Source organism: Varanus komodoensis, unplaced genomic scaffold, assembly GCF_004798865.1.
Source record: "Varanus komodoensis strain SLA01 unplaced genomic scaffold, ASM479886v1 scaffold1, whole genome shotgun sequence".
Taxonomy (NCBI): Eukaryota; Metazoa; Chordata; class Lepidosauria; order Squamata; family Varanidae; genus Varanus; species Varanus komodoensis.
Genome location: NW_025335268.1, coordinates 7106063 through 7129513, shown reverse-complemented (window position 1 = coordinate 7129513; position 23451 = coordinate 7106063). Strand labels below are relative to the sequence as shown.

The 23451-nt window shown below is 40.7% G+C and overlaps 1 protein-coding gene across 1 annotated transcript in view; it reads right to left on the bottom strand.

Moving 5' to 3' along the window:
* The window catches only part of DNAH14 (dynein axonemal heavy chain 14), a 174927-nt gene that overhangs the window by 8904 nt on the left and 142572 nt on the right, over positions 1–23451 (bottom strand). Inside the window, 13 exon segments of the mRNA XM_044450129.1 lie at positions 1081–1277; positions 2185–2366; positions 3598–3797; positions 5434–5631; positions 8824–9051; positions 9868–9970; positions 11035–11245; positions 12641–12797; positions 14489–14604; positions 16531–16740; positions 18286–18472; positions 18567–19009; positions 21122–21366. Of these exon segments, the coding sequence (XP_044306064.1) occupies positions 1081–1277; positions 2185–2366; positions 3598–3797; positions 5434–5631; positions 8824–9051; positions 9868–9970; positions 11035–11245; positions 12641–12797; positions 14489–14604; positions 16531–16740; positions 18286–18472; positions 18567–19009; positions 21122–21366 (2677 nt within the window).

Here is a 23451-nt window from a genome sequence, read left to right as displayed (position 1 = left end):
CATGGCTGAGCAGTCTGTGAGCAACTTTGGATGCCAGTGCAGAGAGCGGTGAGAGAGGAAGGGGATGGTAGCTTAAGTAGCCATATCTACTCCGGCAGTAAGCAGAGTGACACTGTGGCCAGATCAGCTTCACCTTGTACTTCAGCCTTCCTTACTCTGATACATAAGAGTTTTGCTTTCATGTAACCTATCCTACCATGCCAAGGATACAGCTTGATTTTGTTTTACAGAAAGAGAACAGTTTTGTACTTCTGCCTTTCAGGCCCTCTGTGCCTGACAATTGGGGGTGAGACAGGCAGAGAGCCAGTTCCAAACCTGAGATAATTCTGCCAGGTTCTGAGTGGTAAAACATTTGGTGTGACCAAAAGTGTGCCAATGTGTGGGATAGAAGATGGCTTATTTCAGTAGAAGGTGCAGCTTGGCTTTGGGATGGAATATATTCTGAAAAATAAATCTCTCAGACCTATATTTTTTACTGCATTATAGTTGGTATGGAAATTCTTCTCTCTAAAACAAACATTGTACATGCTATATTTTTCTAGGGCAAAAAAGATGCAGTGAGAGCAACTCCAGTGTGTTAAATAGATAGTATACTGATTATAAAACTGCTACAATATCTTATGGAATTGCCAACAGTAAAGAAGTACAGAATGGATATGCATCTAATCTTTATCACAAAGGGGAAAACAGTATTAGCCATCTAAGATCTGCCGATAGAAGTGGCCTCAGACAGGAGACACAAGGGAACTGCGGCAGATGGCACACACAATTCCCTGCCTGCACCCCAGCCTCCTTCCCTCTCAATCCCTGGCACTTCATCTAGATAGGCAAAGCTTAATATGGATTTTGGTTTGGTCAATATGGCTACCTTTGCTTTTTGTGTAACGTCAAGTGCATTCCAACTGGACCCTTCACAAAGTTTTCTTTCAATATACTTTTCTAATAGGGACCGTGCCTTGTATTCAATATATGACTTGTATACAGTATATGTCAGTATTCCAAAAACAACAGTTTCCAGAGAGGAAACATAAACAATGCTCTTGCCTACAGCAGAAGTAAAGTCACAGAGTATTCACCTACCTGCCACAGTTCAGGGACTTTGGCTTTCAGTATTGAATTATAAAGCTCTTCTATTCCTGTGGTGAAGATAATCTCACCTTTGATACCTTGCTGAAGTGCATGCAATGACTTAATTATTATGGCCAATAAATTATTATACTGGTCTATCTCCTGATGCAAGACAGTTAGCAAAGTTGATTTGATAAAAGAACCAGGACCTATGGAGAAAAAAAGAGAAAAAAATCCACTGGTTATCATCTAGAACAGTGATGGCAAACCTTTTAGAGACTGAGTGCCCAAACTGCAACCCAAAGTGCCAACACTGCAATAAAACCTGAATACTAAGGTTTAGGTTTAGAGAAAACAGCTCATAAACTCAAAGCTAAAATCTTGTGTTAATAAAAACACATGTTTTAAAACTCACAGCCAGTCCAAGGAAATATATATATATATCCTTGGCAGTGCACTGACCAGCCACATGAAAGCTCGGACGAGTCATGGCTAATGACTTGCGGCTTGTGATGTCACCACCTGGCACCACTACTCCTTTCTGAGCATGCGCAAGGCCCATGTGTGCACTGTTATCTGATGCTCGGCTGCTGGGGCGATGCTGGGCAACTCGGCTTGCGTGCCAACAGAGAGGGCTCTGCATGCCCACTGAGGCACGCATGCCATAGGTTCGCCACCACTGCTCTAGAACATTTAACTGTTACAATAGGGTTTGGCCTTACTAGTGAGAAACTTAAATCAAGCTGCAGATTGGGGGCATTATTAAAGGGCAGAAAGGGCAGAAAACAATTATTTGATGCATTACAGATTTTTTATTTGAATAGGGGACAGAAGTTATTTGCATCTTAAATTCTAGGAATGTGATGGGGCAGGGAGGAATCTCTGGATGATTTCTAAGCTTTTGGGTCTGAGTTATTTCAGTGGTGGCACAACACAATAAATTGCATCTTTATGCCCATGTCAGCATCCATCAGCACAGCTGAATCAGCATGAAGCTACAGCTAGACTATGTATTCTTTTATTCCCCATTATGTGGTCATAATAACTGTAAATGGAGCAAAACCAGACATGTATTTTCATTTTTCTTCTTGCTAGAAAATGAACCACAACGCTAACCTTCTGCAGCCTTCATAAGTGCAGCCCAAACAGGGCCTGCCTTGAAACTTCCAAATGCAATTTTTTCTGAGACGTCATCCTTAGGTTCAGGTGCACATCCTGTGTCTTCCACAGTCAGTGGAAGCCTTATTAAAATGTCAGAAGCAATTTCCAATACTATTTCATCTTGACTTCTTCTACCACTGGTGCGGGGGAGGGGGGGACAAACAGAGCTAAAATTATAAATGCAATTACTTGAAGTTACATTCTGCATTGCATGTTGTTTGGTGTCCCAGGTAGGCTACCTGCTACAGTATTTGTGTGAGTTTGTTCAGCTGACTGTTACAGTACATATACTTGATTTGTTTAATATTGATATGGATAGGAGAGACTGGGGAAAAGAGGATGGAGGAAGGGACACATAAAATGAAGAAATGCAGACAGAACTGGCTCATTGTCTGGGTAAGACACACCGAGAAGCTATTTTAAATGTTCACAAAAACACAACTAAGATATACTGACAGAAAATTGAGAAATAAAATACTTAAATATAGCTGGGATTGCGCACAAGTGTATCCACTCCACCCCACAAAAGGAACATAGAAAGGAAATAAAAATTCCAATCAGAGGGGTTCAAACCCCAATGCAGGTTAATGTTGACTGCTGGGGATGGAAAGGAAAACCAGGGTGGAGGGCAAACACTGGCAATATCATGCCCACTGATGTACCTGCCCAGACTCACAAGTGTGCCCAGAAGATCCCTTTGGGATTTCCTTCTTCCTCTGCTCTCCTCCCCTGTGCTGCCTACATCCCCCCACCAGTGCACTCACTTCAATAGTTCTAACAAGGAAGCAGGGAGTCCCCTAATAGAGGAGGAGGAGGAGGAGGAGGGGGAGGAGGAGGAAAGGAACTGCAGCAAGGGAAGGGAAATGTCAGGTGGTGAGAGAGGAAGCACATTTCAGGCAGGTAGGAAAAAAAATCAGAGCAGCAGCAGCAGCAGGGCAAAGGGGGTTTTGCCGTTTCCCATGTGTGACTAAGAATATGAGCATCACCTTCCTTGCCCATTTGGTTTTGCTTTGTCTTTTACAACCAGTATTACAAGATTATGGGACTGATCCAGAGGGCTTCTGATAGGGAAAAAAAATCTGGTGATGGGAAATTCTGAGTAGCTGTGGAGAGGACACAGGGGAGAACCAAGGCTCATTTCGCTGCTCACTTGTGAGCTACACAATGATTCATGTGTTTATAACTGAAAAATGAAGGAGAAAAGATTGGGATGATGAACAACATCAGATAATTACAAAAAGTGAGAAAATGAAAAGATCCTATTACTTCAGGATAATTTTTATTTAATCTGAAAGTACTGGTTATTAGCCATGCTTAATTCTTCTGTTTTGCAGCCATATTTCAGGAAGAGAAGGAAAAACCTCTAACCTGATGATGAGAGTGTCTGTGGTGACTGCTGGCTGGGTACTGACAACGGCATCAACAAATAACTGTGCTTGAGTTTTTAAGTATGCGACTTCAGCACAGTGATGCATCCCAAAGAGTTCCGGGGAGTCAACATCCGGAAGGGACCGTAGGTAGGCTCTGCAGTCTTTTAAAGTATCCTCTGCAGATATGGGTCGATAGACCTGCAACACGGAGGAGTGCCTTATTTTCTCTATGTACATATGAGCAAACTGATGGTCATTTTAAAAACAGATCATTTTAATAGCTTCTCACCTGTTCTCACCTCTTTGGAGGCCATTTGATTGAAACTCACTGGAGTCAATATTAAAATAAATTAGAAATCACCTTTTAGAATAGAAGTCTACTCACAAAACCAGCAAAACAGATTCATGGGTTTGAAAGTCAAACAGATTTCCCTCCCAGATATTCATTTATCTACTACTTATAGGTTAGTGAAACTTCATAACCAAGACGTTTCAAATTTGGAAAGTGCATGGGGGGTTGTTCTACAACAAGCAGTGGTTAATTCCTTCTCTCGGTAGCTTTTAAGGATAGGAAAAGCTCTAACTGGCCCCAAATCCATCAGAACTGTATGATGGAGAAGTAGGGCTGAGTTTCAGAAAGCAGGTAAAGCGGCTGACACATCCCTGACCAAGTGGTACATGCACAGAAGGGGAGGAAGCACAGGTGGTCAGGCTACTGTACAGCCTGGGAGAAGGCTGTCTCTGGTGTTGCTTGCCTGAAACAATATTCCTAGAGTGAGAGGCCACAATAACACCAACCCAAGTTCAGCCATAATGTAAAATTATAGTTTCTGCTACCTGCATGACCTGCATCAAGTCCTGGGCTCCTGGAACCCAATTTCCTCTCTTATATGCAACAGGAAATGATCAAAAGCTTCCAGCTTCAATTTTAAAAATAGCGTATTTAAAACAAACCAGAGGTCAGACCTAAGAATTTTCCTGCATCTGGTCTTGCCTTTTCCTTCTTAATGCCCCTCTCCCAGTTTTCAGCCTGGAGATAGGTGCTGGATGACCACAACTGATACAGATCTATGCTGTGTGAAGACTTCCCAAATAAATAATAAGGAAGTCACTGAGAGCACAATGAGTTGCTAGAGTAAGTGCAATGCTTTTTATGCTGGAGCCTTCCTTATTAAAAATCTACAACAGGCAACTGAGGTTCATGTACAACAAAAGAGCAAGCATGCAGCTTGGGCACAGAACAGGACAAAAGAGTGGGGAAGCACAAGCTCAGTGCTCACCATGGCACATGCACATGGTTGGAACCCATGGCTTCCTGTTAGGACTATACCAACTCTGTATCTTCCATGGAGTTGAAAAATACCTTGGAGGTCAGCTAGTCCAGTCCCTTACTTAAGGTAGGACCAGCAATCCAGGATGTAACAGCATCCATGAAATATGTCCATGCAGCCTCTTCTTAAGTTCTTCCAGTAAAGGAGAACCCACCATCTCCCAAAGTGGTCACTTCCACTGTCAAACTGCTTATAATGACAGGAATATTCTCCAACTCTTTAGCCAAAATCTGTGCCCTTGCAACTTCCAAATGCCCAGAGAGCTTCAGCTGTTGTGCATTATAGAAGTTAAATAAGTAAGTAAGTAAATTAAACCATTGGTCCTTGACCTGTCCTCTGGAGCTGCATAGAACAATCTGTTCCTTCTTCTGTATGACAGCTCTTCAGATACTTGAAGATGGATATTATGCTCCCCTTTATTTTTTCCAGACTAAACATACCCAGTTCTTAGATACTGGTTCTTAAAGTGTTGTAAAATATTCAAAAGCAAGCATGTCTCCTACCCAGTCACTAGAGTAAGAAAAATCTTCTAGCAGTACAGAAGGGTTATAAAAATTGTCCAAAATGCTGAGCAAGCACCGACGGTCCCAATTATCAGTTACACGGCCTCCATATGCTACTTCCCCAGTCAAATAATGCAGTGCTATCCAAGGAATCTTCTTATGTTTCTGAAGAAGCATCTCCAACACCTGAATGGAAATCTTAGGAAGAAAAAAAATTAAAAGTGGGATAGCTACTTTAACATTACTCCTCTGCTTCAGTTTTGTCATCCAAGTTCTTTTCATTTCTTAAATGTGAAGGCAAGGGCAGAGAGCCAAAGAACCTTGCTGATTGCTTGGCATACCCAGCAGGTCTTTGGGTTTGTGTCTCTTGAATGAAAAACCACTTTTGAAACAGAGGGGAATTTGAAAAGAACTTAACAACATAGGAATGAGGGTGTGTGTTTAAAGGGGCACAGGGAGATCAACATACCTCTTGGAAGAAAGAGGTCACTTGCTTCATTTTGCACAGTCGCAGAGGCTGGCCTGCAGAAGGGCACCTTTGTATCACAGTCAGAGTGTGGTTTCCAATCTTATGGCTTTGTGAGGGGTGTTAATGGTCAGGGCACTACAGGCTCCTATATCAGCCTTCCCCAAGATGGAAGCCTCCAAATGTTTTAGACTACATCTCCCATTAGACCCACCCAGCACAGCTAATGGGATTGTGGAAGTTTTTGTTCAAAGCATCCGAAGCCCATCTTGTTGGGGAAGGTTGCTGTATAGTAATAATAAAGTTTTATATTTATTTATATATTTCGTGACCTATTTAGCTGAAGTACACCTCTACCTGCAGGATTACAGAGTAAAGTCAAAGAAAGGATAAATGAAGGCCATAAGGAAAGGAAAGATAAACATAGGAACACAGTGAGTTAGAAGGGGCCTCCCAGGCCATCTAGTCTGACCCCCCCAGCTCCATCCGGCTCCGGTCACGTAATCCCCAACATTCTCCAGTCTTTCCTTCAACATCCTCACTGATGGGGCCTCAACCACCTCTGCTGGAAACCCAAGAGGACTGATTTGGAAATGCCTTGGCGAACCAACACATCTAAAGGAGTGCTCAATAACAGAGGAAGAGGATCAGAGGGAAGGGCATTCCTGCAACTGGAAAGGGATGCAGTTGTGAAACAGGGCAGGAAAATGTCGTCCCTTCCTTGCTGTTTCATCTGCAAGGACATGGCAGAATGGAAGTGTTCCCAGGTACAGTCTGGAAACAGTGGGTTGGATCTACCAAGAGCCTCTGTTTGACTGAAGGATTCTTTCTATCAGAGGGGACAGGGGCTCCATTAGATACCTAAAAGATCCACGGCTAAGGCCCATAGGACAAAAAATTGCGCCAATCTGTATATGCTTACTGAACACATGCAAACATATGTACATAATTAGAATTACTATAATTCAAGTTTTATAGTATGTGCCACACTTTGTTTAAATCCTACTTTTCACTTGTTCTTGTCCTTTCAAGCCCAGGAGAATGGAGTGCCTGGGACCAGCTATCTGGCCTCTGAAGCATTTACCCATTAACTGCAAACTGAATATGGCGTATTGGCATGGGAGAATGTGAGGATATATAGACTATAGGCACTCAAGCCCCTAGGATTCAAACTACAGAAGCAGGAAGTAATCCTCATTAAACATAGCGGGATTAAATTCCAAATAAATCCTCAGTTGCTCTTTCCCACTCTCTTCCCAACACACACCAACAAACACAACAGCACACGAACTGGAAGAAGTTGCTTTGCTGCTCCTGGCCTTCAGACCAGGGGAAAGGGCAGTCAAAGCTGTTTCCAAAGGTTTTACTTCTGATACTTTTGATAGGTTCCAGGATTCTAGGGTAAAATGCTCTTTTTCTTTCTTCCCAGTTCTTGGGTTCCAACTTCTTGAAATGTTAAGTTTCTAGCAATTTCTTCATCATACAATTCTTAAACTACCAAAATGCATACATAATTTATAAGGACCAATCACAGTTCCTAATAAAGGTATTGGCAAATTGCTGACTTGGGGGGTTTATTTCTCATGGACCAGTATGGCTGGCTTGGGTTAGGGTTAGGTTATCAACCCTCATTTTTTTTTTTTTTTTAGCTCCAGATACCTGAACTGTCTTCAGGGTGGCTAATGCCTACTGAAGCACTGAGCATATTTACTAAAGTCCCAGTCCTATGAATACTTACCTAGGCATAAATTGCATTAATCCAGCATGACTTATTTCTGAATAAATATGTTTAGAATTATACAGCAATTTGATGTAATCCTGAACATGTTTCCTCATCCACAGATCTCTCTGTGCCTTTAGTTGTTTCCCTGCCTCACACAATTTCCTGTACCATCTCAGCTACCTCTTAACAAGTGTGGGGAAAAAAGCCAGGCAGTCTTGGGGGATCAGAAAAGCAACATCCTTCAAAATAACTTTCTGTAGAGTGAACTCCTGTCCATGAAAGCTTATTATGCCACAGTAAATCTGTGAGTCTCACAGTCTGATATCATTGTTCATTCAAGCACGGCTTGCGATCAAACCTACTTCTGCTTTCTCCCAAGGTAGGAGACCTCAGCCAGCTTGAAGGAAGCAAAAGACGTGGGAGGCCTGTGGCACTCCATCCGTTATGTGAGCAGCAACGAACCTGCTCTTCTTCTTGTCAGCTTCCCTGCTACAGTGGCAAAGGTTACATGGAATTGCTCAGTAGCACCTGGCTGGGCTGATTTGTGCAGAGTCAGGTGCATTCCAGGAAAGTTGAGTGACAGTGGTGCTGTCAGGTAATTTTTGACTCTGGACTTAATTAAAACTATATGCAGATTGTGGAAGGACAGATGCCAATCTCCCCTTTAGTTAAAAATTTGGTGCCTTAGTGGAACACTTCCTATTAGCCTTTAAGGGAGTAAATCCTAAGGTTTCCTGGCAACTGCAAGGCTAATGAGTTCAGAGCCAAGAAGGAGGCTTGTCAAGAAGGAGGAGGAAGACAGATGATGGCAACTGGGATGGCTTAAAGAACCGGAGCTCAGCTTAGAAAATCAAGGGCCCGTGTCCAGATGGGCACCTATCTAACACGACCCATGAATGGCTTTGGAGGCAGTGGGGATTTTCCACAGGCCGAATGATGGAGCAAATAATCTTCGCCAAATTCCCCCCTCTGTCTGTGGTTCTATATCTCCCCCTCAATGGCTCCAAAAAACTGGGCGATCCTCCAGGACAGTATAGGGAAGAGGAATGGTAAAGATCACACTTTACTTTTCCTACAGGGAGAGTTGACTCAGCAGAACTCACTGGCAGGATATAAGCTCTAGATTCCAACTGGTTACAATATATACTATTTTACTCTACTCTACTCTATAGTCATGCTTTTCTTTCACCCTTTGTCTTACCTCTAGATCTGAAGAGTTAAATTCATATGGAATATTCCAGCCCAAAGCACCATATTTTTTTCTTTCATGGACTACAGCATTGAAGAAGCACAGACTAAAGAGCAACCTTTTCCATGATGGCCCACAGGTGGTCTTGTTGAACGTAGCTTCCGTTACCAGACTTGTACCACTTAATCCAAATGTCTGAAGTAATGTGCCTTTAAGTCCTTGGGGAGGTTCTATTACTATCTTTGGAAAGTAAGCAGAAAGCTTATGAATAGAGCAAGTAGATGTCAGCGGAAGATACATTTATAACAGGCAGAGTGATGGCAGCTGGACCCTGTCTAGAGGGACACAGGGTTCTTCAGAGTCCCACCTTGATGCCAGGAAACAGATCCAGTGTTGGAGCTGGCACTCTACATTCAGAGCACCCTCCTCTTCTCACCACTGACATGGAAAAATCCATGCCAGCTGCTTCTTGGAGGCTGCAAAAGCAGCTTGGTGGGTATTCTAGAGGGCCAGAAGGGGAGGACACTGCCATGGCCAAAATACAAAGTCTCCTGGCAACACATCCAGCCTCTCTCCCTCTGCCTCTGAAGTGTGGCCATTAAACAGTAAAGACTGGCCATCTAGCTGCTTTGCGGAGCTGGAAGAATGCAGAGGTTGCCTTTGTCCCTGCATGTATCCCACCCTGCATAGGATTGTTCTAATTGTTCAAATTCAAAAGGTTTACAAGCATCACCATAGGATGGCACCCTGAATTACCTTAAATGGGAGCTCACTAAGACCAGTGAAACTGTATTTTATCTTTTTATCTTTTAGGGACAATCAAGCAGGTTCAAGTCCCATTGAAACCAACAAGATTTAAGATTTTAACTGTGAGGTTTGTCACTTAACTAATTTGCTTTTACCATATTTTTCATAAGCATAAGTGAGCTCATGCATGCAATCACTCAGCAGATAATAACTATGTTTTCCACTTGGGGACCAACTAGATTTCTGAATTATTCACCCCAATAACATATGAATTATCTTTCTATTTGTAGGGATTATCTGAAGACTTACCTTTAGCCCCTTGCGCAAGATAGAAATGGGAAAAGAAGTATCTGGTGTTGAACTCAACCATAGTCTAAACTCAGGGTCTATGTTCACTTCTGAATAGGAAAGCCTGTGGATTGAATCAGTTTTATAACAGCATGAGTATTTGAAAACAGGATGTAAAATGTTTACATTGCCCAAAGTTCTCTTTTATTTAATTTAGAATTCATTGGTATAAGAGACTACAAAAAACTACAGAGACTACAGAGTCCCCCACCAGCTCAGTCTAAGGCAACTACATATCATCTCATCACCTCTCACATAGAAAAAGTTCCTGATCTTCTATTCAGTGCGGTTGCTTCTCTACATTAAAGACACAACCCTACACATCTTCAGGCAGAAACCAGGCACCATGGGAATTATAGGCCCTTTTTCCTGTCTAAACATGCACAGGATTGACCCCTAAATCAAGGGATGCAATGCTCAAACCTTGGGCTGCAAGGGCTAATTTTGTGATTTTCTCACAGAATATGATAGGAAGCTGTCTGGAGAATCTTTCATGTAAACCACCTGCTTACATGGGGAAGTGTGCAACTGTCCTTTTTTAAAGCTGCCCCAAACATGGAAACAATGCCTTTCTTTGCCATTGCAGACTACGGAAACAAGTAGCAGTGGACATTGTGATGAGGCAAACACTGGCACAACATAGGACCCTTGGAGAGAAAATGGCTGGCTTTTCCACAAGAGGCTGAGATCCAGTTATGCAGTCTCTCTGTGTCAACCTCTTTTTCACCACTGGTGCCATTTCTCCTTCTCATACTCTACGTTGATGATCTATGTGGAGAAAATTGCTCAGTAAGAACTGTTCTCTGTTAATTGACTGGAGATCAGAATCAGACTGGCCTTCAGCAGCATTTTAACAGAGATGCAGGCCACCTTGGAAGAACTGGTGGAGAGCTGCACAGAATCAGGGACAAAGAACACAAAAACAATTGTGAATGTACAGTTGTCTCTTTCTGTTGAAATGCCATGGCCAAGAAATAGCTGCAACTCTGTTGGGTACAGAAATGCTTATCTAGGTGTTGTGGGAGGATCACATACACACTTGATTCTAGTCACAAGACACATGGTACACTGGGGCTATTCTGGTCCTATACCCAATCTGACAACGGATAAGAAAAGAACAGTGTTTACGATTCAACAATTGTGCAGAGTCTAGGCATAAATGAAGCTGCCAGATGGCAATTCTGGAGGAATGTCCACTGTCCGGTCAGTAGTTGTGCTTTATATATCAGTTCTTCAGCTTTGCTTCCTTGACCTCGTCCTAGAGACATCATTCTCACATGTTGGGTATCTCCTTTTATTTCCTGGGCAAGACGTAGGAAGATGGAGGCTATGTCTACACCTGTGTGATATGCGATGCGCTGATTTTATTTCCACATCCATACATGTTTTATCTTTAAAGCTACTTCAAGTTATGGCACTCAAATATACTGAGTGAAATTATTAGGCTTATGCAATATGTATGTTGCATTATAAATGAACAAAGAGAGATATACATAGTGTATTACACTTATTGTATTACACCTTTAATAGAATGATATTCAGCAGATTTAGCTTGTATGAAGCTTATATCTTATACACAATCATTAAACATTACATTAAGTTCATAATAAACCTCCTTAGCATTTAGAATGGCCTACTATGTGTTGCATTACTGTGCCCACTCATTTACATTCAGGAGCATTTGAAACAAGATGCATCAACCTCCCCCCCTCCCAATATGGATGCATCAAGTACCTCAGTTCTCTTACAGAGACCCTGTGGAGGGAGCCTAAAGAATGACAGCAAATCTTTTAATTCATACCACTCCAAATTTGGCAAACATCTCCTTGCTTCTTATATGGCTACACTTACGACTCCATCTTTTCTATGTATGAACATCAAGTCAAATAAATGATATCCTACCTTTCCTTCCGAAAAGCTTGATTCTTCCCTAAGGGAAGTGCATGCTGGTTGTGGGCCAGATGGTGAGAACACCAGACAATGGAACCACTCATTTGCTTGATGCTGGCTCATTGGATTAATGAATTTATACCCTTCCTCCTCCTCAGCTCCTCCCTGTTACAATGTCTCCCCACAAACCAGAGGCAGTTTGGGTCTTAGGAACTACTGACAAATCTTGCTAATTAACCTTGACATTTCTGTGCCACAGTGCATGCCCCCCACCCGGTTCACATTCCAAGAATGAACTTTCTAACAAGGAATACTGTATTTTGAGAGAAATGGGAACCATCTCTTGTAAACAGTGAGGCCAGAAAGAGACGCAGAAAGTTTTTAATTAAGGAAAAGTCTCCTTCTTCATGTTGCTTCATTCACAGGACTGCACAATTGCATTTCCCTTTCAAAAAGACAAAAGCCCAACTCATGAGCACTCTAGATCAAAACTCTGGACTACACCACAGTGAAGCCATACACTACTCTCCCTCCCAGCAATATAGGTGTACTATGAAGGATTAACATAACCCATTTTCAGCTACAGAACATGAACTCTTGTCCTTCATGCTCACTATTGTTTGGGACTAGATATAATATTCCTCAACTGCAGTTACACTAATCCAGCTATGGCTAAACTCAGAGGGAACAAGGAAGCCTGATGTGGGTGGTGGTAGATATCATATTGTTGATCAGAAAATCCCAGTGCTTTGACCCTGTGAGCCCTGGCTCCACTACACCGCTGGATAAAGAGTAATTCAAAACTGATTTTCATATAATCGTTATTTATCTGAACAATGCTCACCATGAGTATGGATGAGAATTAATGGAGTTGTGCGATCGGATTCTTCATATACTGCTTTCAAATTAATTCCTCCAGTTCGAAGATAACTGGTTCCTAATTTCTCAATTACAAATGCTCGTACTGCACTGTTTAAACTTTCTAATCGGAGAACTTTTATCTATCAGAAATATAAATCATAATACAGGAGAATGTGTGAAGACCACACAATCACAGAGTTGAAAAGGTCAGCTGATCTAATCCCCCACCAGCAGACAAAGGCCACTACTAAGCATTCCTGACAGGTGGCAATCCAGCTTCTATATAAAGAAATCACTAGCAAAGGAGAGTCCACCTTCAGAGGTGCCCTGCTCCACAGCTGCTGCAAGAAGTCCACTGTCGGAAACATCGCCTTAATGCCTAGGTGAAATCCCCTTTTGTGCTATTCTTTCATTTTATACTTTTAAACTGCCCAGTAACTTAGGTTCTCTGGACTGTGTAGAATACAGTAGAAACCTAATACATAAATACAGAATAATGAATAGAAACAGCACATGATAAAACCAAGAAAAAGTCAGTAACAAAGAATTAAAGTACACTGAGTGGATTTGCATAGTTGCTAAAGTTTATCATGACTTATTTAAGCCATGACAAGGCATTGAGTGCTGTCCTAAATATTTAAGCTAAAACCACAGCTCGTTGTATCACTCAGACCTGGGGGGTTGAGCCGTATGGGATTAAACAACCCATTCTGTAGATTCTGGAAAGGTTGTTTAATCTGCACACAACCTACCCCTGCTGGGTTTGGATGACATGACGGCCTCGTCACGTCTTCAAAATTCAAAATGTCTGCCAGCATATATCACAACCCACTGTTGCTTAAGTTTGTCCCAGTGGGCTAAAATGATTGTGTGAACTGGCTCTTTGTGCCATGTCTTCTAAAGCAAGAAAGCAAGTATGTTTGATTAGCTGTGTGACAGCCTTTCTAATATTTGAAGATGGCCATCATATTGCTCCTTAGTATTTTCTTCTTCAGACTAAACAGATCCAACTTCTTCAGCTACTCTTCACAAGAGTTGGTCTCCAAAACTCCCATTATTTTTGTCACCCTCTTCAGGGCATATTCTAGCTTGCTAATATCTTTCCTAAACTGCAGTGCCCAGAGGTCTCACTGAGGCAGAATGGAATGGTGCCATTATTTCTTATGCTCTGGACATTATATTTTTGTTTTTACACATAAGTATTTTTATCTGTTACATCATCCTCATCTTGCAGTGCATTAAAATCTCCAGATCCTTTTCACATTTTTCCTAACCAAATGAAGAAATTTCATTTATCTTTATATGAATTTCACAATGAAATTCATTGTGCTATGTTTTCCATTCATGTTCTGTCTTCTGCAAGTAAAGTTGGCTTAATTTGCAAATTTGGTAACAGTCATCGACCAGAGAATTTAAGTGCATTTAAATTCCACAGATTTCAGTAGTGAAATTAAATACACACTTAGCTGTTTCTCATTTTAATAAATGGAACCGGAAGGTGCTTAAATGTGCAGCAGTAATTCGGTGTCTCTGGGGATAAGGCTGGAAAGGAGGAACAAACTTCCTTATGTGAGCTCCATCAGCCTGTCCCATTCCAGATATGAGCATTTCCAATCATTTTGGGTTGCCTCTGGAAGTGTTAAGTCTCCATTGCATAAGTAGGGGGTGCTACTTGTGCAACAGGATTGGCAGAACTGGTCACCCATAGGAGGTCACTGTTGGATACTGCCCAATGGAATGATTCCAGATCTATTTGTATAACATTTAGGCCCATTTAAATACATTGGACTTAAAAGGAATGACTTTTAAAGGTTCTTTATATTTTACTGACCAAGATAAGTCTTTCAAATGAAGAAAGCTTCTCCCAAGGAAAACGTACACGTGCGCTGACCTGATCATCACTCTTCTTCTGTACATCAATTTGTGGGTCTGGAAGTGACTTAAATGCTGAATTACAACATTACTTTACAAGTCTTATGCTATACAAAAATTGCCACAAATCTGCAACATTATGCAGCACTTATAAGCCATATGGTAGAATATTTTAACATTTTAAATGCAGGTATAAGGGATAGACTCTATATGACACAAGCATGTTTGAGGGTGCAATTCTGAGTCCCTCAGATTTTCAGATCTCCCTATGTACAGGTAAGGTCCACCCCCAAAGAGAGATCTGTGTCTCCTGCAGAAAAGGCACCAGCTTCTGCTTCTTTGCTGCCAATAAAAGAGACAGCAAAAGGGGGATATCCAGAGATATCCTGGGAGCAGATCAGGGGAGTCTTTGGATCTACAAGATCCAAAGTCCTGTAACTCCCTTGACACATCCCTGGGAAAGCGGGTGGGAAGCAATATGCAACTCGGAGACCAGCAGGACTTTGGACTGGGTGGTTCTCCTCCATTCTTGCTCAGTTACTGTACCTTTCCTCTTCTATTGGGCATGAAGCATGACTATACACTTAATGCTGGCTCAGATGACTAGAATCCATTTTAGAAAAGCTGCTCACAAGATTGCTGAGCTGAACAAGTAGATTTTCCCCTCATGCTAGTAGCCACAGAAATCTTATAGGGATCCTGACAGCCTTTCACATATCCCCACATATTTGGCTTTAAAAGGCATTGCTAGTTGTTTAAGAAGGTCTAACACAGTACTGGAACTGGCCAGAGGAAAGGTAACCCGGGACTGAATCCTAGGCACTGCTGCTCTGCACCAAGGGCAAAATTTATCATCAAGCAAGCTGGAAACAGCAACTATAACACTATCAAATGTAATTTATAGTTAAGTGGAAAATTGTCAAAGAAGCCCAGCATGATCACATTTTACCTCAAAAGAGGAATCTTTCCTAAAATGAGGAGACTGGTAAAAGGTAAATTGAAAGGGTAATCAAGAGAGTTAAATCTCTCCCAAATGCTTAGAGGTTATTCCAAGCCACAGTAATAGAAGCTAATAAAAATTCAAAGTTACTATTATGGTCAACGAGCAGTATCAACCAAGCATTTTAGAATTTACTTATTTATTAAATTTGTTTAAAAGCTGCCTGTTAGCAACATGCTCTCTGGGTAGCCATTACGGTATAAAAAGGAAACGAAGGCTTGCTCCTGAAAATGGAAGTCTTGCTTAAATTAGGAGGACAAAAAGAAACACAAATTTGCATAGTTAATGCAAGCAGACAATATGAAAAAGCATTTTAAAGAGAATGTCACTAATAACCTCAAGGCCAACAATAAATAATTATTTAAACATCTCTATCCAGCACTTTTATCTGCTCACCCTACTCATCTGAAGGATTTCTTCTTCTCCAAAACCTCACAGGAATTAAATTTTTAAAAACCCAGATTCTTCACAATTAGGAGAACATCTGTTAATTCAGGTATAAATAGCAGGTGCTCTACATCACCACAGTGACCATGTGAGAGGAGAGTAATATAATTTGGAAGCCATCCGGTCATCAGCTCTAGTCTAATCTTTAACTCATAAAGTATTTTGTCCAGACAAAATAGAAATGCTGCTTGGCAATTCTGCTTTGTTTTGGTTTTTTGGAGAGAGAAAGAGGCAAAAGCAGAAGCAGAATAGAGTGAGGGAGCTCAGAATAATAACCTGATTAGGTACATGGGATGTATCCTTTGGGCTGCCCAAACTATAGGAGTGCCACTTTGCCTCAGGTTATGCACTGCTGGATAGCTATAATTAATAAATACTATGAAGACACATTAAACCTGAGTGCTCTCACATTCAAAGCAAACTAGATCTAATAGTAGTGTACTTGACTCTTCCCACTGACCTGCTATACAGGCAGTATTTTTAATAACAGGTTAGACAAGAAAACTAAAATTAAACCATTTTAAGATCTTTTTCTTTTACATTCTAGCACTCACCTTGATGTGGTGACACAGGTCTATAAGATGTACTAATCAAGTAATACACTTCCTGGCTGCTCAGAAAAGCATTCCATTGCTGAAAATCTGATGAGAGGGAATCACACAATAGGCTGAATGCTGGCATGTGTGCGCTCATGTACTGACATTCTTTCCACATTGTTTCTGTAATCCAGGGGAGTGGGGGAATTCTCATAAATGCACATGAACCTAATTGAAGAATTACATAAATATTTAATTCAGACACTTTTTTGCTTTTTAGATTTTACCCAGCGGATAAACATAGCCCACTTTTTAGCTTGAGGAACGACTTAGGGAAATTATTATTTTTTAAACTCAAGTTCTTTTGAGAGTAACCAGCAATACTATTTTCACTTTGAACTTTGATTAGAAAAAACACACTGTCATGGGAAAAAATGAGCACATTTTAAATTTAGAATTTAGGCTGAAACATTCCTTCATAGGCCATTTAGTTCATCCTTCCCATTACAGAGGGCTGAAACAGACCCTGACAATAGCTATTCATGAGCTACGATCCTAAACCATTATGAGGGACAGCATAAATCCAATGAGACAGCACAGGATTCATTCCCAAGAAAACAGCCAGAAGTTTAAAAAAACCACACATGGAAACATATTTCCAATTAAAGCAATTTAGGATGGAACCTGCTAAATAGAAGTCTCAAGTCTTGGAACCCTCCAAGATTCCTATGAGCTGGCAAGCTGCTGCCATCAAAGCAGGAGAAGTAATGGAAGCCATTTCCTTTCTTCTAAAACTCTGAGCCCAAGCAGCCAAGGCACATTGGTGCGGACAGGCCCTGAGGCTGGAGAATCCGCAGAATACAGCTTCTCTTGGCCTCTCCTCCTCTTCCACTGGCATGCCCCATTTTCCCCTTCACTGTCCTTGTCTTCAAAACAGGAGTTGCTGCAGAGGCTTCTGTAATGGCAAGTGCAAGATACAAGTGGGAATTTTCATTCCCAAGGTAATGGCTCTCTTAAGCCTTGCACATGAAAATTCCAGGATCCTATGGCCTTCCAGATGAGGGCTAGGGGCCGTATGCTTGTGCCCTTTAGTTGCAATCCTATTCCCACTTTCCCAGAAGTAAATCCTACTAAAAATCAAATGGGTTTATGTGTGAATAAATGTACTTAAGTCTGCATTATTGCATTTTTCTTGGTAATTTGATCTATGATCTGTTTTCATAAATGAAAAGGTGTTAACAAGCATTGCGTTAACAGAAATACTGTAATGGTGTTAACAACATTATCTGTACTTTTAAAAAATAATTGAAAATACCATGTGCATCCCTTGTGGTATTTTCCTTTAAAACAGCAAATTTATGCTATAAAAAGATGAGAAAATGACATGAATATTAAACATAGATCTAATTAGTACAAAGTACAAAATTTAAAACAAATTCATTGAAAAACTTATGGCATTTGCAGTTTTATGTCCTTGTCAAATTTCATTCTCCTTTGTAATTATCAAGGGAACATGGAGCTATAGCAATATACATTCTATAAGTATTCTCTTAAGTCAGTAGGAAAATGAAAACATGTAACAAATTGTGTTAGCAAATTGCAAGATTTTTTTTGAAACAAATTCTGTTTTATATGCATGGCACCTATTCACTCAGTGATGAAGTACATATGTCTTTATGTGAGTTTATTGCATTTTATGTTTTATACTTCATTCATTCATTCATTCATTCATATGTTCTTTCTTTCTTTGTTCCCATATACCTATATATTTACCTGAGTCCTGGGTATCCATAATATTTGCCATCATGCTAGAGTGGAGGAAGAAGTTCCACTGATCCTCTGATATAAATCCAATATTGTAAGTAAACTGAGTCTCATCATGATTATTTTTCATGATTGCTGTGCACAGCAGAAATGCAAAACATAGTTGATTTTCACTGAACAGGGCTGAAGAGACTGTCTGAAGGAATAAAAAATCACTATACTTTACAAATCTATTGTACAAGCCACATTAAGCCAAAAATCCTTTGTGTAATTCATCCAGCTGCAAGTACCTTGTAAACATTATGTGTTAACTTCTCAATTATTTCTTGGGCACGTCTTCTGAACTGGTCTAGCTCACTCTCAGTTTCTTCCCAGTTTTTGATGTTAGAAAGTTTCCTTTGCCTCCGGAGAGGCTGAATTGATGCAGGCCTAAATGAACTGGAAGAACTCAGAGAAGCCTCACTTTTTTGCTTGCTCATGTAATCTACGGAGTCTGCAAAAATCTTCTGAAACCACTCCAGGGAAAACTGATACATATAGTTGATGTGAACCAGATCTGATACTACAAAGTAGAGCATGGCCCCACGAGTGGCAATAGGAAGATAGCTTTCACGCAATGTTGTTATTTTAGCTTCTGTAGCTGCTGATGCTTCCACACGCTCAAAAATCTCTGTTGAGGTGAGTTTTGTTCTTTGCAAATTGTCAATGAGGTCTTGGTCATCTAGCAGGTGTCCTTGAATTTAAACACAGTTTACTTCATTTATGGTAAACAAATTGAACTATCACATCATTGATGAAATCTGCACTCTTTAGAAATATGCTTAGCAATGTGGCCCTTGCCAGTGTAGGAAACTGTGCATAAGCGTGTAAAAGAAATCTCTGTCCTTTGTCTGCTATTTGCAGAAGGCAGGAAAATAGCACATATGATAGCTTCATATAATACATCTCTTTTACTAGACATTACCAGGAAGTGGTACTGAAGAGACATAGTCAGAAGCAGTCATGTCCTCTAAGAGCCAAAGATGAATGTCCACTTATATGTCACTAGCATGGAAGGCAGAATTCTTAAGTACTGGGCAGAAATTGTTCTAATTTTGTTTGCAGAAACAGTTAAAGACTGGGGGTTGCCAATAAGTATTAATGATAACAATAAGAACTAGTACGAACAATAAAATGCATAATGTTAAATTCAGTAAAGTAATACACATGAACAAACCAGAAAAGGAGGAAGAATAAATTGTCAGATTATCTATTTACTGAAAGGAAAGCTGTTTTCCTTGTTATGCCTGCCCAGACAAGTGCATGACCAGACACAACATCATAGCACGTACCCAGAACACTTTGTAAAGCAGCTTTAAACATGCAAGCCAGTTATAAATTCTACTGAAGGCACCATTAATCAATAACATCTTGATTGCTGACAAACAGCACAGAAGGGGCTGAATGCATGTCAACAGGAAGGTAGTTCCCCAGTGTTGGAACTACCACAAGATTGTACTGTTGCTTGTGCACATCTGCTGGGGAGAATGCTATTTAGGGTGGGTGATCAGAGCACATCCTGTGTTTCTCACACCAAACTCCCAGCTCTCTGATGAGAATACTGATGTATTTTTCTTTCCTTTCTGTTGGTTTATCACCTGCTGCACTTGTGAGTCCACTGCCAGTGGACCAAGACTTTGTCTACTTCAGAAGCAGAGTTACACATGCACAAAAGGAGCAGACTCTTCAGATGCTGCAAACCCCAATCAAAGTCTTCTGGCATACCAGTCAGGCAAGGCGGTCAGCCACACTGCCTGGATGCCCTAGTTGGGCATTTCTTGGCCCATTGGTGGAAAAAGACAAAATAAATAAAACTCTGTGCAGTAGCCAGAGCTTGTAACCACAGCTGCTATATGCAACTCACCATTCTTAAATCCAGATATTTGTTCAAGAGTTCCACCACACCCCTCAGATCATTAGGTGGAAAAGAGGTGGAATTGACATGCAAATACATGGACAGATGCAAAAGGTCTTCACTTGGAGGTGGACTTCAGTCTTGCATGAGCCTCTTATTGGAGGGCATTCCTTATTTCTTTATTTATTTTAAAGCATTTGTATGCTGCCCAATTGTGCCACAGCACCTCTGGGCGGCTCACAACGTAAGATAAAAACACAGTAAAACATAATAAAAACCATAACAGATTATATATTAAAAACAACAATAAAATACAGTAAAACATATGAGGATGCTACAGTTGGAAAGGCCACCTCTTGAGTCAGTGTGAGGTAGGCATCTGGAAAAGGTTATCTGGGGAAGCCTGGTTCTTTATTTCCAGTGGGAAGTGATAGAATTTAATTTGCATTGAGCAAGAAGTTCAAAGAGTCAGTGTAGTTTAGCAGTTAAGAGTGCAGGACTGCGACTCAGGAGATCTGGAGTCTAGTCCCCACTCGGCCATGGAGCCAACTGGGTGACTTTGGCTCAGTCACAGACTCTGAGCCCAACCCACCTCACAGGGTGGTTGTTGTGAGGATAAGACTGAGGTGAGGACGAGAATATTGGCAACCCTGAGTTCCTTGAAAGGGAAAAAGTGGTATATAAATATAATAAATAAATAAAGCAATGTTTTAGCCCATTGAGGTTGAAAGCTTCAAGGCTGAGCAGGGAGTTGAACCTTTTTCCCACCATCTAAACCCTCTACAGATACTTGATAAAACACTGCAAGTGCCACAATGTAGATCAGTAAACATTATTCATGTCATTTAATTAGTATAATAATTTCCTTTGTATTCTTTTTAATGACTGAAGTCTGTATTTTGTTCAAAACAAATAGATGCCATTGAGGATTTCTGTAAACTTTGTACTTACCATTTGTTTTCTGTAAAAGTCTAAGTGATTTTTGTTCAAGTTCACGAAGGGTTACTAGGTCACTGGATATGCTTTCTAGTAACTCACAACGCTTTTGCTCAAGCTCAGGTTGTTCCTTAATTACAACAGCTGACAAAAGTTGATCTTGCAGACCTTGGAATGTCACAGTGAAATTTATCATTGTCACAGTATTGCATACTGCCGGTAAAAAATGAGGGTTGGCTTTCCGTGTTGTCAAGTATAATCTGAAACAAGAACAAACATACATAAATGACCGAAGATTCCAAATACAACATACATTACTTGAAGGAAATGGATTCCAAATTGTAGCTTAAAGTAAATACATGGAATACTGATGGGTGAGAATGCAGCACTGGACATTTACCATGAACATTCCATTTTGTTCAGTGTAATGGAGGCTTCTATGAATGGTTACACCTCACCCCTCATTAGGAAAGCCAGGATTCAGATGGCTATGGGAGTTTGCTATAGGCTGACTGTCTTATAGTACTACCCTCAGTACTGTCATATGACCGAGCATAGATAAAATGGTATTTGCAGAGTAGAATAAAAGAAAAGCAAGGAGAAGGAACTAACAGCTAAGAACATAGGAAGTTGCCTGGTATTGTCAACATTGACCTGCAGAAGCTCAGCAGGATTTCAGACAGAAAGCTTCTATAGCCCCACCTAGAGATACCAGCGACTGAAAGTGGGATTTTCAGCATGCATAGCATATGCTCTAGCACTGAGCTTTGGTCTCTCCCCTAAGTGGAGAAGGGACACAGCTTAATCTGGAGTGCATCAAGAGCAGGCATGTTTGGTACGTACTCATCCTGTTGCGGATGCCTCCATCATACCAAATCATGAACCTTCCATTTTCAGTTTAGAATGAAGAGGCAACCAGGTATGGGATGCGCACAAGCAAGGGTATGCTAGTGGTTGAGATTCCAAAGGAGAAAAAAACTTTCTGAGGCACTTGTTTCTTGGAGGAGGCTTTGGTTGGAGCAAGGTTTCTGTGAGTGAAGCAATGGAAGAGAAGGCACAGCAAGTAGCTGATGGGCACATGGTGTGAGCTGGTAGAGTAGTGAAGTTTTGGAGAACTGTAGGCCTCACTGATCCGCTACAGCTCCAAGATCTCTCTCTCCCTCCCCTCCTCCCCCCCTCCCCCCAGTCATGGTCAGCTCAGCTGAGGGTTTTTTACTCCAACATGCATCACTTTATATATGAATTACTTTGCCATTTTGATAGCATATCTCTTTTTCACTTTAAGTTCCTAAATAATTTGGTAACATCAGCAAATCTGGCCACTTCACTGCTAACTTCTAATTCCAGATCATTTATGAACAAGTTGAAAAGCATTGGTCCCAAACCCCAAAGGCTGTTTTATGTTCTTCCATTGGACAAATTAATATTTATTCCTACTCCTTGCTCTCTGGTTTGTTAACTGGTTACTGATGCACAAGGGGACTTCCCCTCTTATTTCCTGATTGCTAATTTTGCTCTGGATGCTTTGCTGAGGAACTTTGTCAAAAGCCTTTTGGAAGTCCAAATAAATAACGTCTATTAGCTTACCCCATCCAAATGTTTACTGCCACTCTGAAAGGACTCAAAAAAGCTAGACAGACAGGGCTTTCTGGAAGATATGTCAATTTGTTCTTAGCAGTGCTGATTAATTTTACCTTTAATAATGTTTTCAACCAATTTCCTCAGAACAGATATTAAGCTAACTAGCTTGTAATTTCCTGAACACCCCCTGCATCCCTTTAAAAAAAATTGATGTTATATTGGCCATTCTCTAGTCTTCTCTAGCTAATTTTAGAGAAGTATTACGCATTTTTGTTAGAAGGTCAACAGCTTCTTATTTTAGTTCTTTAACAAATCCATAATGGATACCATCTAGGCCCAGTGATTATTGACTTTCAATTTGTTAGTAAGGTTGAGAACTTCATTTTTTATCACCACTATTTCCTCATTTTCTCAGATTCGCTTTCTGAAAGCATCAGTGCATGCATAGGTATCTGTCTTCTGTTTTCTACAGCAAAGACAGATAAAAATAAATCAGTTTCTCTAGAATCTCCTTATCCTCCCATAGTACTCCTTTTACCCCTTTAACCGACTGATCCAACTGCCTCTCTTACAGGTTTCCTGCTTCTGATATTCTTGAATAAAAATTCTTATTGTTAATCTTGATGTTGTTAGCAATATTCTCCCCAAAATCATTTTGTGCCTCTTTCTGTCTGTTTGCATATTGTTTGTGCAAACTTGTGGTCCCTTTGTTTTCTTCAACTAGTGAAGACTTGCATTTTCTGAAGAATGCTTTCTTTTAATAG